Source organism: Neovison vison, chromosome 4 (genome assembly GCF_020171115.1).
Source record: "Neovison vison isolate M4711 chromosome 4, ASM_NN_V1, whole genome shotgun sequence".
NCBI lineage: Eukaryota > Metazoa > Chordata > Mammalia > Carnivora > Mustelidae > Neogale > Neogale vison.
In genome coordinates this window covers 137,484,459-137,502,090 of record NC_058094.1, presented here as the reverse complement: position 1 = coordinate 137,502,090, position 17,632 = coordinate 137,484,459, and the positions used below count along the sequence as shown (strand labels likewise).

The 17,632-nt window shown below is 61.0% G+C and overlaps 1 protein-coding gene across 1 annotated transcript in view; it reads right to left on the bottom strand.

Annotated features, from left to right (window-relative positions):
* Positions 1-7,082: 7,082 nt before the first annotated feature.
* Positions 7,083-17,632, bottom strand: part of NUDCD3 (NudC domain containing 3) — a 60,041-nt gene continuing 49,491 nt past the window's right edge. The window contains exons 4-6 of the mRNA XM_044245749.1: positions 16,271-16,414; positions 10,718-10,906; positions 7,083-8,611 (exon numbers count right to left, since the gene is read on the bottom strand). Of these exons, the coding sequence (XP_044101684.1) occupies positions 8,501-8,611; positions 10,718-10,906; positions 16,271-16,414 (444 nt within the window). The 3' untranslated portion in view covers positions 7,083-8,500. The remainder of the gene's footprint in view (positions 8,612-10,717; positions 10,907-16,270; positions 16,415-17,632) is intronic.

The following is a 17,632-nucleotide window of genomic DNA, read 5'->3' as shown; positions in this document are numbered from 1 at the left end:
CTCCCTAATACAAAGAATTTGAGAGGCAGGGCGGGGGTTGTGGGCGGTAGGGAAGGAAAAAATGAAACAAGATGGGATCAGGAGGGAGACAAACCGTTAGAGACTCTTAATCTCACAAAAGAAACTGAGGGTTGCCGGGAGTAGGGGGGTTGGGAGAGGGGGGTGGGGTTATGGACATTGGGGAGGGTATGTGGCTATGGTGAGTGCTGTGAAGTGTGTAACCTGGCGATTCACAGACCTGTATCCCTGGGACTAATTATACATTATATGTTAATAAAAATAATTATAAATAAATTAATTAAAATGGAACTTGGGAAAATAAGCAGTGCTGCAGCAACTGCTCAATCACAGGCCAACCTAATCCCAAACTTCACTTTTTACACAAAAATGAACTCAAAACAGATCGTGGACATAAGTGAAAATACAAACTATAAGACTATAAGAAAAAAATAGGAGGAATCTTTGAGATCTACATAAAGATCTTCCATAAAGATACTAGAAAGCATGATTCATCAGAGTTTAAGAAGCTGGACCCCAGGACATTAAAGCTTTTGTTCTGAAAAAGAGTCAGTTAAAAGGGTAAGACTGATTAGAGACTGCAGGAAACTATTTGCAAGTCACACATCTGACAAGGAGCTTTTATCTAGAATATATTTTATTTTATTTTTTAATTTTTTTAAAGATTTTATTTATTTATTTGACAGAGAGAGATCACAAGTAAGCAGAGAGGCAGACAGAAAGAGGGGGGGATGCAGGCTCCTCGCTGAGCAGAGAGCCCGATATGGGACTCGATCCCAGGACCCTGAGATCATGACCTGAGCCGAAGGCAGAGGCTTAACCCACTGAGCCACCCAGGCGCCCTTATTTTATTTTTTAAAAAGATTTTATTTATTTGACAGGCAGAGATCACAGGCAGGCAGGCAGAGAGAGAGAGGGGGAAGCAGGCTCCCTGCTGAGCAGAGAGCCCAATGCAGGGCTCGATCCCAGGACCCTGAGACCATGACCTGACCCAAAGGCAGAGGCTTTAACCCACTGAGCCACCCCGGTGCCCCTAGAATATATTTTAAAGAACTAAAAGTTGACATTAAAACAACTGATCCAATTAGAAAACAGGCCAAAGATGGGGCAGACATTTCAGAGAGACACGTGGCTGACAAAGGCCATGATGAGGTTGGTCAGCTGGCCACTGGGGAAATGTAGGTCACACCCTGGCCAGGTGCCAGGACACAGGGGTCAGAAAGGTCCCCATTATCAGGGTCCTGCTGCAGTGGTGGTCATGTGACCATCCTGGAGGGCAGGGCCTGAGACGGGTGTTGGAGGGCTAGTCAGTGTCCTCACAGCTGGCTCCTTCCAAGGCTCTGGGTGAGAATCCCTCTCCTCACCTTTCCCACCTTCCAGAGGCACCCAAGCTCCTTGGCTCATGGCTCTGGCCATCTTCAATACCAGCCTTAGACTTGCACCTTAGGATTTAAAAGCCCTTGTGATTACACTGGGTCCACCCAGGTAATCCAGAATTTTTTTTTAAAGATTTATTTGATAGAGATCACAAGGAGGCAGAGAGGCAGGCAGAGAGAGAGGGGGAAGCAGGCTCCTCGCTGAGCAGAGAGTCCGATGTGGGGCTCAATCCCAGGACCCCAGGATCACGAACTGAGCTGAAGGCAGAGGCTTAGCCCACTGACCACCCAGGCATCCCCAAAATATTCTTATCTCAAGTCAAGGAATTCCTTCATTTCGCCTGACCTTCACAGCCTCACATGGCCTATTCCTGGGTTCTGAGGACGAGGACAAGGACGTCTGCGGGGTGCTTTCTGCCTGTCACAGCACCAAATGTGGGTAGGGCGCAGCAGAGCTAGAGTTCTCCCATGGCCGGTGGGAGCGTGAAAGAACACAGCCTCGCTGGAAACCCGTCTGACAGTTTCTCGTGAAGTTCAGTGTCCATTTACGTGACCCAACAACTGTGCTCTTGGGCATTTACCCCCAAAGGAAGGGAAACTTACATTCACACAAAAAGCCTACTCCGGAACACTCATAGCACTTTATTTCTAGTAGACAGACTGGAGACCACCCAAGGGTCCTGGGGTGATGGGTGGCCCGTTTGCAGCCGAGGTCTGGCAGCCAGCAGTGACAAGAGTCAGCTACTGATACGCAGTGAGCTCCAGTGAACCGCCCAGTACACAAGTGAAAACCCGACGTCACAGACACGGACAGTGCAATCCGGGAGCATGGACTACAGTGGCGGGGAGCTGATGAGAGTTTGCCGTGGTTAGGGATGGGGTCAGCATGCCCAGGGCAGACCTGTGGTTCCGTGTCCCCATTGTGGCAGCAAGTGCACGGAGAGGGCCGTGACTCTCACACAGTGCTGCACACGCATGCACACACACCCGCTGTGGGGCCTGGAGAACAGGACTCAGAATGAGTTCTGTGAGCTGTCCCAGTGATTGTCAGGCTGGCCCCAGGGGACAGGGACACTCCACAACTTCCTCGACTCTACCACTGACCGCAAACAACACAGGTCTGAATTGCGGGCGGGTCCACCTGTATGTAAATTTTTTCCGATAAATACAGCAGAAAGTGCAAATGTATGTTTTTTTCCTTATGATTCCTTAGTGCTGTCTCCCGGCCTCCCACACAGTGAGAATGCAGCACATACTACATGACACGCAAAGTGCGTGTTTACCGATGGCTACTCTATCGACACTGCTTCGGTCAACAGCCAGGTGGTGTGGTGGCTTGAGGGGGTCCAAAGTTGTGTGGCTGGGACCCCCTGCGCTGTTGAAGCCCCAACTGTACCTCCAAATCATAAGTTAGAAGTTGACCCAGAAGCTGCCCCGGATCCCATCTGCTCAAGTGAGGAAGACAGCCCCTGGCTGCACGTGGAGCTCCCCCCTGCTTTCCCCCTCCCGCTGGCCAGTGTAGACGCTGGGATCCTGCTTTTCTGAGGCATTGGCCAGTAGGAGGGGGGTGGGGTGGTCAGAGCCCACCCCTCTGCCATCCTGGGACCTCTACACAGGCTCTGCTGGGGCTGCCCCCTCCCACACCACCCCCCTCAACACCCCCAGGCTCTCAGGACCTGACTAGACTGACAGAGGCTCTGCCAGGGCTGTGGGGCAGACGTAGGTCTGGACCTCGGTCCTGGTGCTGGGCGACCCCCAGCCGAGCCATGCTGGCTTGGGACTGGGCAAGACAGAGTACAGGGCAGAAGCCACAGCCATCAGGGACAATCCCTCCATGACCAGAGCCCTCGTGCCCAAGGCAACAGCCCAGCGCGTCGCTCCACCCCCTATTTCAAGGTCACGTTCCCTTCTCCAACCGTGAGCCCCCGGCCCCTTTGAAGAGGGATTGGCGAGGACCCCTGGCCTGCCATTACCATGTAAGGGGACACAACCCAGGTTCGGGGGCAGGGGAGACCCTCTCACAGGTCTGCCTCTCACAGCCTGCCACCTCCTACAGACTCAGTGCCCCTACTGCCCTCTCGTGGGGGCCGAGACACAGGGCCTGGTCACTTCTCCATTCTGGGTAGCCCCTCACCTGTCCTGGGTCACGGGTTAGGACCAATGGCACCTGAAATGGAGCTCCAGCCTCCGTGGCCACAGAGGGGACCTGCCACTGTGTGCCTCCTGTGCCGCGTCTGGCCCAGCCCCTCCATCTGCCTGCAACCGAACCCTGGAGCCCTGTCCGCATAGCACCCAAGGCCTCTCCCTCTGGCCCCTGTGCCCTGAGCACATCCCTGCCCCCGGAACCTACCTGGGCCATCCCCTAGGCCAGGGCGTCCAGCTGGGCCCCACACAGGGCCAGGCTGGTGGGGGAGAGGCCGCCAGAGGTGGGTCACAGGCAAGCCCATGGTAAGCAGGCAGCGTGGTGGGGCCGTGGGGTCAACTCTGCCTCTGCCACAGCCACAGCTGCCGGACCCGGCTGGCTCCCAAGTTTACGAGAACCCAGAAATCAGAATTTTTGGAAAAACCTCATCTTCACCACCAGCAACAAATGAAAAGACACTGTAATGGGTATGGCATTTCCCTCTGGGAAGATGAGAAGGTTCTGGAGATGGACGGACGGTGGCGGCTGCACCAGGGGAATGTGCTCCATGCACCTGAACATAGTTATGACAGTAGGGAATGGGCCCCAAGGCACAGTATCATTAAGGGCGTGGGTGCCAGGTTCCCTCTTGCCTAGAGGTCGGGGAGGAAGGCAGCCCTGAGCGAGTGGGGAGGGGTGTCCCTCTCTGAAGGGGGGGGTAGTAGTGACAGCTGCCCCACACTCTGGTGGCTGGACCAGGGGTCTGTGGGGTCCGGAGGGTTCCTGGAGGCAAGGGGGCACCCCCCCACCGGGTGCTGAGGCCTCTGGGCGGGACGATCTTGCAGCCAAGAACATGGAGGAGCAGAAGGCCCCTCCACACCTCCATGGTGCCCTCTGGCTTGGGGTGGGGTCAGGAGCCACTCAGGCGCACACAGCTTCCAGGGTGGACGTCTGTGTGGTCATAGCACCCGCAGGAGGGGCCCTGGAGGGGCTGACAGGTGCCCCTGCAAGACCTGCCATCCTGCACACCCGGGCGCCGGCCTGCACCTTTCTGCCAGGCAAGGGCCTCTCCTCTCCAGTGCACATCAGAAGCTGCTCCCTGCCCCAGACTTCAGAAATTGGGGTCAAAGCTAAGGCCTGACCCTCGCCTTCAAGTCCTGAGCTTGTGGGACCTCTCCATCCACCCTCCTGGCCCTGAGGGGGGCGATGCCCCGTGTGACCTGCTGAACCCTCCCCAGTCCCGTCACTAGCCCCGATCACCCGGAGTTCTGATGAGCCACTTACCTCACCTGTAAACACGGGGTGCGCACCGTCTTGTGGCTGGCATCAGGGGCGTTGACAATCCCCGCTGAGACCAACGGGTACCCAGGGTGACCTTCATGGCCTCTGATGATGTGTCCGGTGCTCCAGAAACACCGCCTGCCTCGCCTTAACCAAGAGGATTGACACAGCCGTCTAGAGACAAAAGCAGGGACGCACCTGGCTCGTGGGGCAGTCCTGAGCCAGCCAGGTGTCCCCAAAGGAGTCTTCAAGGAAGCTGCCGCTTGGAGGGTGGAGTCAGGGGCCCCAGGGGGCTGGGTTGAGTCCCACCACTTTCTCTACCAGAGGTGGTCTCCAGTGGTGTGCCCCCAAACCCTCCATCTGACATCTTGGCAGGAGGGTGGTCTGGACACAGGGTGGGCAAAGCACCCAAGTGCCTGGAGGTTTAGGCAGGGAGGCGTCTGGAGCGCCCTGTCTGGGGGAGGGAGGAGCCCAAGGAGCTGTGTGGCAGGATGAGAGACCTCTCCCCCAGCACCGTGGCTGCTCTCACAGCGTGGCTCAGGAGTTCCCTCTTCCACGTCCCAGCCTCTGCCTCCAGCGGCCCCTCTGTGGACCGCTCAGCACTGGAGGCTGACAGGTAATCCGCAGGGCCCAGCCTCATGCACAGGTGCCAGTGAAGCCCAGCATTCCTCGGGCCTGACAGCTCCTTAGTCCCCTGCTGCGGCCCACCAGAAGACATTCCCCAGGCCACAGGACCATCCTGGCCCCAACCCCTGGAAGGTTACCACCTAGGCAGCTTCTCAAACCCCCTGCCCTGCGGGAGAAGCCTCCAGCTGCTCGATCTCCATAGCCACACTGGGACCCCTCCTTGGGGAGGGGCGCCTGAGCCATTGGTTCACTTAGCAAATGATGCCGGGGACGTACCCCCCACCTGCAGAGCGTCCTTCAGTGCCAGGCCTGTGCTGCACGGACGGCAGAAGCAGGGGAGTGCCGTGGGGCTGGAGCAAGGAGCCAGCAGGCGCCACAGGGTGTGGGGCAGGAGTGAGTCCAACTCGAGCCTCAGGGCATCACTTCTCTGTGGCCATCATACAGCATTTGGAATAGAATGTCCCTAAAGGTCCATTCACCTCTGGCAAGAAAGCGTGGGAAGCAGCAGAAGAGAGAAAGTCAGAGGCCTGGCTTGGTTTCCTCCTCCAGGGAAAGCAGTCTCGGGCCAGCCCAGCAGGACAGCACCTACCCTGGACAAGCACACCAGGCTGCCGGGGCTCCTGTCCGCAGCCGGGGCATGACTCTGTCCCACATCGGCTAGTGTCCATGAACTGGTCCTGCCCCCCGACACCATCCAGGCAGGCAGCAGCAGCCCAACCCCTCCAAGCATGCTGGGGGCAAGGGCTGTTGCCATCCGCAGCGGGAGAGGACATGAGGCGGCACCCAGCTTGGCACTCGGTGGCCGAGGCCTGGTTAGATCTGAGGCCCCGCAGCAAGCTGATGTCTGACGGCAGGCCAGGTGCAAAGAGTCGGAGCAAGCGAGAAGACCACCAGGCTTGAGCAGACAGCGGGGTGGGGGCCGATGGTTCCAGAAGCTGGGACGAGCGCCCAGCCACGTCCATGTAAGCGCCAGCCTGCACGTGGAGCAGACCCGGGTCGGTGGCCTCGGGTCTGTCCCTAGGCAGTCAGTCCCAGGCACACATGTGGGCACCTTGGCACAGAGGTTGCCACTTCCCAGACATATTTCTTCCACACGGAACATGTACTGTTCACCCTCCTACACACTTGGGAGCAAACTGTTCAAAGATGGGGCCACTCGTCCCTGGTGGGTTATGCCTAGTCCTGGACATCTGTGTGCTAATGAACCATGCATCCTCCCTCCGTTCATTCAAGAAGCACTGCCAGGTCCTGCCCACTGAGCACAGTCCCCAGGGACAGGGGCAACATGATCCCACGGAGCCCGCCAGGGTGCAGGCAGATGAGAGCGCCCAGCACAGCGGGGCCAGCGCTGTTCCACGGGGCGCGGAAGGAGGGGTCCTCTGGTGGAGGCTTCGGGACCCTGTGCTCATCTTGGGTTTTCAGGACCTGCTGGAAACCCCTGTGAGCTCTGCAGCCGCAATCCTTTTTTCTAGATCAAAACCTCTGATCTCCTGAAAATCACACGTCAGAGACAAGTGATGTTCAAAAGACACAGAAATCCCCCACTCTGGGGTCTGGTTTGTATGGAGCCGGGGACCTCATGGCTGGAGTTCCAGAAACATCCACATGCACACACACACAGAAGTCTCGGCAGCAAATGACACACACGGACACCACGGTGCTTAAACACAGATTTATTGCAAACCGACACTGGAGAGGGACTTCGCAGACGGGCACCCTGCTCTCCGTGGACCTCGGCTGACGGAGCTCAGTGGCCGATCGGCGGTGGCCGCGTCTGGAGAGAGAAAACACGCAGGCTGCACCGGCTCCAGGGCCCAGGCCGGCAGCAAGGGTCAGAGGACACCCGTGAGAACAGCCCGCCCTCCGCCATGTGGACCAGCACCTCGGCCCAGCCCACCACTCCCAGACGCCGGGGAGCCACTGTCACGACAGGCAATATGGGCAGAAACCAACACTGACTATAATGTCAGACAGGGGAAGACAAGGGACCACAGAGTCCACGGCTCCCCAGTCTCCCAAGTAGCTGGGGTGCGGGCGTATGCCGCACCTCGTCATGCCAGAAGACCCTCACGGCGTGGTCCAAGGCCTGAGACCACCCAGAACAGTTCTCACACAAGGCGCTGGTGACATGGGACAGGCGTGCACATCCCAGAGGCCTCGAGGACGAGTCTCAGCAGCTCCACGACTGGCCACAGAGCCAACTACAGGAGACAGGGCTCCGCATCCCCGAAAATGCTCCCCCCCAGCGACCTGGTGTCTGCACTTCCCTTAACGGCACCAGAGCCACCCGAGGCTTCCCAGGGATATTGGGAAGGAGGCATTCAGGAATCCCCACCCATTTCTGGCCTCCGCGAGCCACATACCTGCCCCCACAGGACTGACGAGCCAGTTCCCACCTACTCGGGTGATGGGGGCTGTTCCCAAAAGTACCATCACCCAGAAAGGAGTCCCTGTCAGCCGGAAGGACAGAGCCACGAGGGGAGGCCCCGGGAGACGCGCTGGCCGATAGCCCAACACGCCGCGGTCCCAGCTGGAAGAGCAGGGGCACAGCAGACACAGGAGAAGGGGCACCGCGCTCTGCTCTCCCGAGGACACCCGGTTGGCTCTATGACAAGAACCGGGTCCCACAAGAAGACGTGGAGAACAGTTCCTGCTGTGCCTGTGGCCACTCGGGGCTGTGTCCCCACGTTCAGAAGCAGCGACCAGGACCCACCTTCTGCTGCTCTGCGACGGGGCTGAGCAGGCAGCGGACGCATACAAACGCCAAGCGACACCACACGCGCACAGGTGCAGGAAGAGGTCACGGCCAGGGCGCCCCCCCACCCCCTGCAGGTCAGCAGCTGGCCTGGCACCCACGCCCAGCCCTCAGCACAAGGAAAGCAAGCAGAGCGTGCGCACAGCAGCCAGAGGAGAGCGGGTGGCCGGCGTCCCGCTGGCCCCCTGCTGCTCCCAACAGTCCAGAGATGCAGCGCCGGGCACCGCGGGTCCACCCTGGAAAGGAACGACGGCGAGGGCAAACCCGCCAGCAAGTCCCTGGCAGGAGGGAGCCCGGGGCGCGCTCCCTTTCCTCTGGGCACTAGAACTGCACGGCCCCCGGGGAGATGTTGAACATGGCCGGGTCGAATCGCTGGCCTCGGAAGGGGGAGCCTTCAGCATCCCAGCCCTTCTTCAGCATCTCATGGACTTTCTACAAATAGAAAACAGACACAGAGGTTAACGCACGGCCCAGAACGGGACTCGCTCCCATCCTCCACACAAGGATCTGCCGTCCCTCCTGCCCATACCCCCTCTCCCTCGGCATTAAGCTCAGTGGTGCAGCCACGAGCATGGCCGACACGTCCCAAGGTTAACGGATCTCTGCCGACCTGGGGTGCATAACCACACCGAGGGCCTGGAAAGCACCCCAGCCCCTCACAGGCCCAACCATCCCTCCTCTCCAGCTCCTGCCGCCCCCTTCCAAGCCCCTTCCCCGCCAGCCACTCTCTGGACAGGAGCCCCACGTGAGCCCTGACCGCTGGTGAGGACTGTGTACTGGGGCCACCCAGGGTCGTCCAACTCCCGCTACCCCCCCCACTGCATCCCCAGGCCCTGTCTCCTCGGGAGCCACCAGCCAGTCCTGCTGACCCCCTGCCCCCAAATTTCCTACTTCTCCCAGGGACCTGCTTCCCTCCAGTTCAAACGTCCATGGCCATATGCTTCCCAGATCTGGCTCCCTCACCACCAGCTCCTAGCCCAGTGCTCCTGCCTTCATGCTCGTAGTCCGAACCCGCTCCCCACACGATGCATCCCTCACAGCCACATGTGAGGACGGTCCACGTGTGCACATACCCTCCCGAAATCCCTGCTGAGCCCAGAGGAAGCCTGGACGGCAGTGCTGGTGCCAGCCATTCGAGAGTGGGTCACCTGGCCGAGGGGCACAGCAGCCCCGGCTCCCCCGTGTGGGCTCGGAGTGCCCGGCATGCACGTGCCCCCGGGCCGCACACTGCCCCTGGCACACGTCAAGTCTTCGTGGGGCCCCCTTCCGACTCGAGGCACAGAGACCTGTCTGTGAGATGGCAGCACTGCTAAAGCTCTTCTTCAGATACGTCCCCATCGGGTGTCTGTCCCTGGGACCGTCGGTGAGAGCCTCCTGCTCCCCACGCAGGCGTATGTGGGCCTGGGAGCCTGGCCACTTGCAGGCGGCGGTGCTCGGGGCCCCTCCATGGCCCCGAACTCACAGGGCTTTCTTCCGGTGGCCACAGGCAGCAGTCCCATAACGGCCCAAGGCAGTTTCCAATGCCCACGAGGGCAAAGCCCCCACCTGCAAGCTTGGCTGCGACAGTGGGAGATACAGGCCACCTCGGCCCCTCCAGCCCTGTAGGCCCAGGTGGTCAGGGAGCCTGACCAGGGGAAGGTTCGGAGACTCGGGGCAGGAGGACTGAGGCAGCAGTCCTGAGGAGGACTGTGGGATTGGGGCCGCAGCCCTGGTGCCCGAGCCACCTGGCCACCTTGGACACGAGCTGGTACCAGCACCTGATGCTCCTCTCGGGGGCGCTGGAGTCCATGACCCAGCCAGCCCTGACCGACCGGCGTGCAATTGCACTCCCTGAGTGACCGCCGCGGGAACGAGGCTGTCTGCATGGGGGCCCTGAGGAAAGGGCGGCAGGAGCAACACCGGGAGGAACAGTGAGGACACCTCAATCCTGAGTGGCATGGGGGCCCTGTGTCCACACAGGTGGAACGAACAAGGAACCCCGCCCCCGCGACACGGGCCCTCGCCACTGCCCATCACGCTGAGAAGCGCACACAAGCCGGAGGGAAGCGACCCTTCCTCGCCTCAGCGGCCACACAAGGAAGAGCAAGCGCGCCCGGCCCACCTGCATTCTGCCCCCGGCACATGCTATGCGCTGTGGACCTCTGCCTGTGCATGGTGTGGACGACCTCTGCCCACGCGGACCCCTCCTGCCCCTCCTCCAACGTTGCAAAGGGACTCAGAAGGATGCTTTCTTTCTTCCCGTGGGCCCTGCGGCAAGGCTGGGCCTGGCTCCCCACAACTCTGCGGAGGGTCCTCCCTGGGCTCAGGGAGGGGCTATCTGAGCACCCCCACACACCCCCGCCCCAACCCCAGAGAGCCGGCCTCCCATGCGTGGTCCCACTTCTGTGTGGCCCAGCTGCGTGTCCCAGCCCCGCCCCCTCGGGCTCTGGAGCACAGTGGAAACGGCACCCCGCCCCACAGCCCCGGCAAGGACCCCGCGGTAGGACCCCCCGCCCCCCGCCCAGCGGCCCCCAGAGCCCCCACCCACACGCCCCTCACCAGCTCATGGCTCTGCGGCTTGCCCTGCAGCTTTTGGTGGTAGTCGAAGGTGAGCCTGTCCAGCACGGCGTGCTCCTCCTCGTCCACCGTGGCCATGGAGCGCTCCTTGTTGATCTTGTCGATGTCGATGTGCTCCTCGCCCTCCAGGACAGCGCTCCACCAGTACTCGCCCACCTTGCTCAAGCTCACCTGGGACATGCGGGCACACAGCGCTCCATGTGGGGGAGGCTCTCGTCGCCCCCCACCCCAGGTTCTCCCAGAGGCGGAGGACCCGTGGGTGTGAGCACCCCGCACCTGCTCTGCCGCCGGGACCCCAGCCTGGCCCCTACCCCGGCCTCCCTACACCGCCAGGGACAGGGGCCTCCATCCACATCCTTTTCCCTTGTCCTTCTGGCTCACCCACGACATCCCCAAGGACCTCCTGTGCTTCCAGCACAACCCCAAAGCCAGAGTAGCGCACGGGCAGGACCCAGACAGCACACTTCCCTGTGGGCTGGTAGCAGAGCTCCTCAGGGGCCAAGAATGGGCTGGTAGGCGGCCCACTGTCCACGTAGTCTCCAAAAGCACAAAACCCCCAATCACACCCTGAAGGCTGGGAGGTAGGGCAGGTAAGACAGGCCTGCCCCGGGTTAGCTGTCACTCAGAGCAGCACGCCAAGGAGAGGAGGGTTCTTGGCCAGAGGACAACTGTGACACCACAGGCCCAGAACTGGCCCCTATCAGGGATGGCTGTGAGAACGCCATGTGCCTGAGCCCAGCCCCCCGGAACATCCGGCCCTGGCCACCAAAGCAGGGCTCCATCCCAGTCCTGCAGAAGGACTCGGGGTGCAGGCACAGAGGCAGGGCAGGCCACACAATGAGAGGGTGTCCGGGTAACAGCAGGGTGTCAATGTCTGAGAATGGAATAAGCCTCTCCCGTGCCGAGTACCCCAGCAGGTGTGGGGCGTGAAGATGGGAGGATGAGGCCGTGGGCTCAGAGACGAGGGACTGCTCCCTGCCAACGCCATGGCCGGCGTCTGGGGTAGACTGGATTTGCAGATGCTCCGTTTAGCCGCTTCTCCCGGACTCTGCTCCCCAGTTTGTGTGCGGGGACCTGACCCAGACCTCTGAGACCCCAGAGTCGAGAATGCAGCCCCCCTCCACCGAATACAGATCTGGGTTCCAATGCATGAGAACCTTCCAGGGGAGAGGCCTCATTGTTCCTGCTGTTCCTGGACGGCACTCCGAGGCGCTTCCAGGCCGCTCTCCCTCTGGGGGACAGAGACCCTCAGGCTCTTCCCACCTGCAGGTCCCCTGTCATCACTTCTGTAGAGGGCACTGCACACACCCCGGACTTAGCACCTCACATGCCTGACCGTGCACGGCTAAGGGCAGAGCTGCTCCTTGGCCATCAGCCCCACCTCCCAAGGCCACGGCAGGGGTCAGCCCCGCACTGCCAGGAGCCCCACTGCCGGCCCTTCCACATGGATGGAGAACCACATTGCAGGGCAGTCCGACTCTGCAAACAAAGGAGCTCCTGGGCCCTGCTACCTGCACGGGCCCTTCATAAACCCAACAAAACCCAAGAGAAGCCCAGCATGACCTTTAAAAACACCACATTTCGATATGAAACCAGCTGATGGTTCCGACACAAACAATTCAGTGCGCTGAGTGCTCGGTATGGGGCAAACACCGCCCCTGTCTGCTTCAGAACACCATCCTCACCCTGAAAGGAGTCCTGCTCGGTATGGGGCAAACACCGCCCCTGTCTGCTTCAGAACACCATCCTCACCCTGAAAGGAGTCCTGCACCACCGTGTCATCATGCTCCCCTCCCCCACTGCGCACACCAGGTACCCTGCCACCCCCCTGCCCCCCCCACACCCCGCTGCTTGCACTTAACCGGGCTATCCCCGCGGTCTGTCCGCGCCACCAAGCGGCCACAGTCGCAGGCAGGAAGGGGCGCGCTGCTGTGGTGCTGGTTCATGGTTCCATGCCCGAAGATGCCGCCATCCTTCCGCGTGCCTGTTTCCCGGTGTTTTCCTGAACAGCTGATTGGGAAGCGCCATGGTGTTGACAATCCCGAGCGTCAAAGGCCTTTAGGTGGACAGGTTTCCAGGCTTCCAGCGCTCACCAAAACGCAGAGGTCCCCAAGCCCACAGCCGGAACGGATGATGCACGCTCTGTGACCTTGCTGGCCGCCGAGGAGACAAGCGACAGGACAGCACTTCTCACCAGGAGACCGAGTGAGACAGAGGAAGGAGTGTGGGCAGCCCAGCCATGGTAAGTTAGAGTTGCGCAGGAACTGGCGGCCCCACACACGGGTGTAGGAGCATATCTGCTGGCACATGGCCAAAGACTACGGTGAGCCTGTAGCTCCGCTGCCGAGAACCGAACTTGAGGGGACGACCTAAGTCATCTGAGAATGTGGGGGCACAGCCTGCACGCACACACTTGGGGTCCACGGAAGACACACGCTCGGCGAGCGCTAAGCCGGGCAGGGACCCGCCCTAGCAGAGGGGGCCACCGGCACCACCTGGGGGAAAACAAGGACAGGGCGCCGGGGCGCCTCTGGGACAGCATGGCACGGGGGAGGCGCTGACTCCACGTCTCCGAGCCGAGAAAGGAGCCTGCCTGAGAGGCAAGGAGCCTCGTTTAACATTCCTGAGTGTGGGAGGGAGGGAGGCAAGAGCTGTCATCCGGTTTTAGCTGCCACCCCTGCCTGCTTGGGAAGCCTGCCGGTCGTGTCTGATGAGCATCCACTCGGGGAGGAGGGCCTCGCCCGCTGGGAGGTCAGAGGCACGGGTGCCACAGACTCTGGGTCACCCTTCGTGGTCCACGCGGCCCTCAAGGCAGTCTTGCCCCTTGGGGCCCTGTATTCTCTGAGTCCAGAGGGCGGAAGTCCAACAACGAGGTGTTGCAGAGCTGGGCTCCCTCCCGAGGTCTCCAGGTATAGGGGGCGGCTGCATCTCCCCAGCGTCTGCCTGTCTTCATGCCAGTCCTCCTGCATGCCCTCCTCTGTCCCCAGCCTCCCTCTTGTTCTCTCGTAAGGTCCCATTCGCAGATTCCAGGCTCTGGCGAGGACACTGGAGCTCGCTGCAGCCCGCTACAGCCCTTGGCCCTTGCCATGTTCCTCAGCAGACCTGGTGCCCATCACAGGGCCTGGCCCTGAACCGTCAGCAACCTAGAGATGTCAGCGGACGGACCAACCAAGGCTCTCAACCTCATCCTAATGGTCAGGAATAGAGCTCCCATGTGGCTGACGGGACTACAAAGCCAGGCAGTGCCAAGTGTAGCTGAGGTTTGCGGCAGGTGTGGCAGCTCCACTGCCCGCCCCCGAGGCCTCAGGGACGTTGCACATGCTCCTGGCAGCAAAAGCAGTGAGGGTCTTCACGTGTCAGAGCAACATGCTTGCTCAGCTGTGGTATCATCTCAGATATGCGACCCCAAACACCACCAACAAATGAGCCACAAAGCCCGGAATATGGCCCATGGTCAAGAGGGGAGGCAGGGAGAAGCCCCACCTCCCACGGGCAGAGCATACCGGCTCTGCCGGGGCTGTGCCGACGGGCAAGCTCGGGGGGAGCACGGGCAAGTGGTGAGGCCCTTGCACACGCAGTGCAAGCTGCTGACAGCCAGGCTGCTCCGGGGCCTGCAGGAAGGAATCCGTCCAGCGCCCGTGCACCCAAGGGCTCCCACACGGACCCTGCCAGCAGGGGTCAGCGGGGAACATTCCCAGAAGTCACCTTCATGGGCAGTGCCAAGTGGCCTCTGCCCGCGGCCAGCTCCACCTGGCTGAACTCGCAAACTAGGAAGGCCAGTGGCAGCAGGACACCATGTAGGCAGACGGGAGGAAGGCCTCCCTCGGCCGCACATGCGCTCCCCCGACCCCCTCCAGGGTGCCCTGCAGCCACAGCCGGAGGCAGAGAGGGGGAGGAAGCAGGTGGGCTCTGGGGAAGGGGTCAGGCTCTGCCTCGGGCGAGTCACAACCCTGTGGTGCATCCGTGTCCCCATCTGTGAGACGAGCTTCTGGGAAGTTAAACAGGCCCCAAGTGTGCTCAGAAGTGGCAGCGGGGTGACAAGGAGCTCACCGTCTGCCACGAGCCACAGCTGTGTCCAGGCGCTCGCACACAAAACGCAGAAAATGGCAACACGGCCGTGACAAAGTCACAAGTCATCTCTACCAGCCGAAGGCTGGACCAGACGAGCTCAGAGATCCCACAGCAGTAACAGACAGTATGCGGGCGGCGACCCTGACGGCCACCAGGGCAGCAGCCAGGGGCCTCAAGCACCAGCGAGCGTGCGGCCAGCCCATGTGTGCAGGGCTGCTGCTTCACACATCCTGGCAGTGGTGTCACAGCAGACCACGTGCTGCTGGCTTCCTGGACGTGCTCCTCGTGGGCGCACAGCAACCGGGTGCCCCTGGGCCTCCCTCGGGGGCGCTGCCCAGGAGCCACCCCGCCCTGTCCGCGGGCAGCAGCACCCTGGATCTCAACTCTCGTAGCTCTACTAGGATGGGCTGAGCCTTCGGCTGCTGGGAGGCTGGGGTGCGGCGCTGAGGAGACCCTGACTTTACCTCCCACAGGCCTGTGCAAGCACTGTGCAGCTGGGAGGGCCCAGAGATACGACTAGCCACAGGGCCGGAACATGGGAACAGTTCAGGTGTACCGGGGGACACGGAAGCGTGGCGTGATGGCGAGAGGGGCAGAGCCCCAGGACGACGACTGTCCCACTCCCCCAGAGAAAAGCAGGGGCACAGAGGGCAGGGCTGGGCACAAAGCAAGGTTGAGAACAAGAGCAGGTGGACTTGGCCTGTGCCCATGACCTGGTGTCCTCATCACGCAGAGGGCTCTGTGAGCACTCCCCAGCACCCCTGCACAGCAGACCCTTCCCCACGGGCGCCCGGCCCGTGAACGTGAAACTGAAACTTCCCTTCCCTGCTTCCAGCGCATGTGAGGAGTGGGTCTGTGTGAAATCCTGAGGTTCTGTCATGGACCTGACCTGGTCTGTCCCTGACGAACTAAACCCTCTCAGCAGACTGCACGTGAGGCCCTAAGGAGGGCACGGGGCCACCGAGGACACCTGGAACGGGAGCACTAGAGCTCTCTGCTTGGCTTCTCCAGCCTCAGGGACGCGAACCGCTGAGCCCCCCTGTCAAATGAGCTGTCTGTGTGAACCTGCCGGCTCCGCACCCTCCGGGAGGACGTCCGTGAAATTCGATCTGCCTTCCAATTTTTCACTCATTTGGTTCTGCCTCAGATGTAACCAGGTCGCAGGCGAGCGGAAGCCTCTGGGACAGAGGGGGCATCCCATACAGGCACAGCCACGCTCTGGGGGTGACCCCACAGGAGCTCTGCTGTGGTCACCACGTGTGGCCACCATGGGGGGCAAGGACGGAGGACCAGGCACTTCACCTTAACATGAGCTCCACTCCAGAGAACCACCTGCTGGGGCCCCACGGGGCCAAGGCCAGCAAGGGCGCCCCCGAGCTATGCCCCGGACAGCAAGAATCCAGGCCTCGCAGTGGTGCGGCCCCTACCCCCTCCCTGAGCTCCAGCACCGACACCCACACTCACCAGGACGCACTTGCCAGGCTCCAAGCTCCACAGGGAGCTCTCAGTGTTGACCTTGTGCGTGAACTTCCCTTCCATGAGGACGTGCTCCCCATCCTCCTCCAGCACAGCCACCCGGATGGAGCTGCTGCTCAGGGCCACCGAGACCTGGAACCGAGCAGAAGGGAGTCACTCTGCTGGGACAGTGGCGCCCGGCACATTCCCGAGCAGAACCTGGCTGCAGACCACAGAGGAGCAGGAGGCAAGGCCGTCCTGGGGGCCCACGGGCATTCTGGACAAAGAGCGTCCCACCCACCCAGCAGCACGGGAGCAGCCCGCACACTGCCAACTCCTTCAAGAGAATGTTACTGGAAGTTCTGTTTCAATATGCGCAATGACGACGCACGGAAAACTGCTGGTTTTCCAAGGAAATCCCTTCTCCAAAGGGGAGACCAATGCCCATGGCGGAAAGCAAGCATGGCTGGTGCAGGTGTGGGGGTGCCTCCTATCCCCATCTTGCTGTCAGGCCCTGTCAGCAGGACAGCCCCGGAGGATGCCCAGGAGGGCCGAACCCCCACATGCCTGCCCGGTCTCCAGCCGAGAGCCACTGTGCCCTCCACCCTTGTTCTTGAAAAACCCAGCCTCTCAGTTCCCCATCCTCTCACTGGGGACACTTGTCCTGGACAGTCTCTCCCCTCTTCCCCGTCATCTGTCTCCACAACCACACTGGGCCCTGCTGGGACCCTGGCTGGCAGCGTCCAAAGCTCGTGAACACCTGGAGGTCCGTCAGGGTCAGTAACTGGAAGAGGAAAGAACGCAGAACTCATCGCTACGCCATTTCAATTCTTTGTAAACTCTAAAACGTGCGTCTGTACTGCAGAATCTTTTCATGACAGCGTCTGCAAAATGCGTGCATTACCCGAACAGACACTGGAAGGGAGAACTCAGGCCTATGGCGGGGGGCCTCCATCTGCTTTTGTTTGGAGACGACCCTCCCACATGGCTTGGTAAGTGCTCACTGAAAGCTCGTATGGCACTGAGCAGAAACTCTCCAAGTTCCGGAGGACTGGAGCTTAGCTCCCGCAGCCTAACTGCACTGCAAATGCCCTCCCGTGGAAGACGGGCCAAGGAGGGCTGCGGCTCTGGAGTCCGCACCCTCAGGCGGCTCTCTGGCAAGACAGCAGGAGCTCCTCCTGGACTGAGCGGGCAGGGACAAAAGAGCTCCTATGGAGTGGAGTGACCCACGGCCCACACTGTGCCCAAACCCGGGGCAGGGGTGTCCTGTGGGCACAGCTGCCCCCTCACCCCACCTCTGCGGGTGTCCCGTTCACTTGGCTGGCTCTGCAAAGACATGGGCCCAACTGGCTTACTCGGCATCCCATGGCC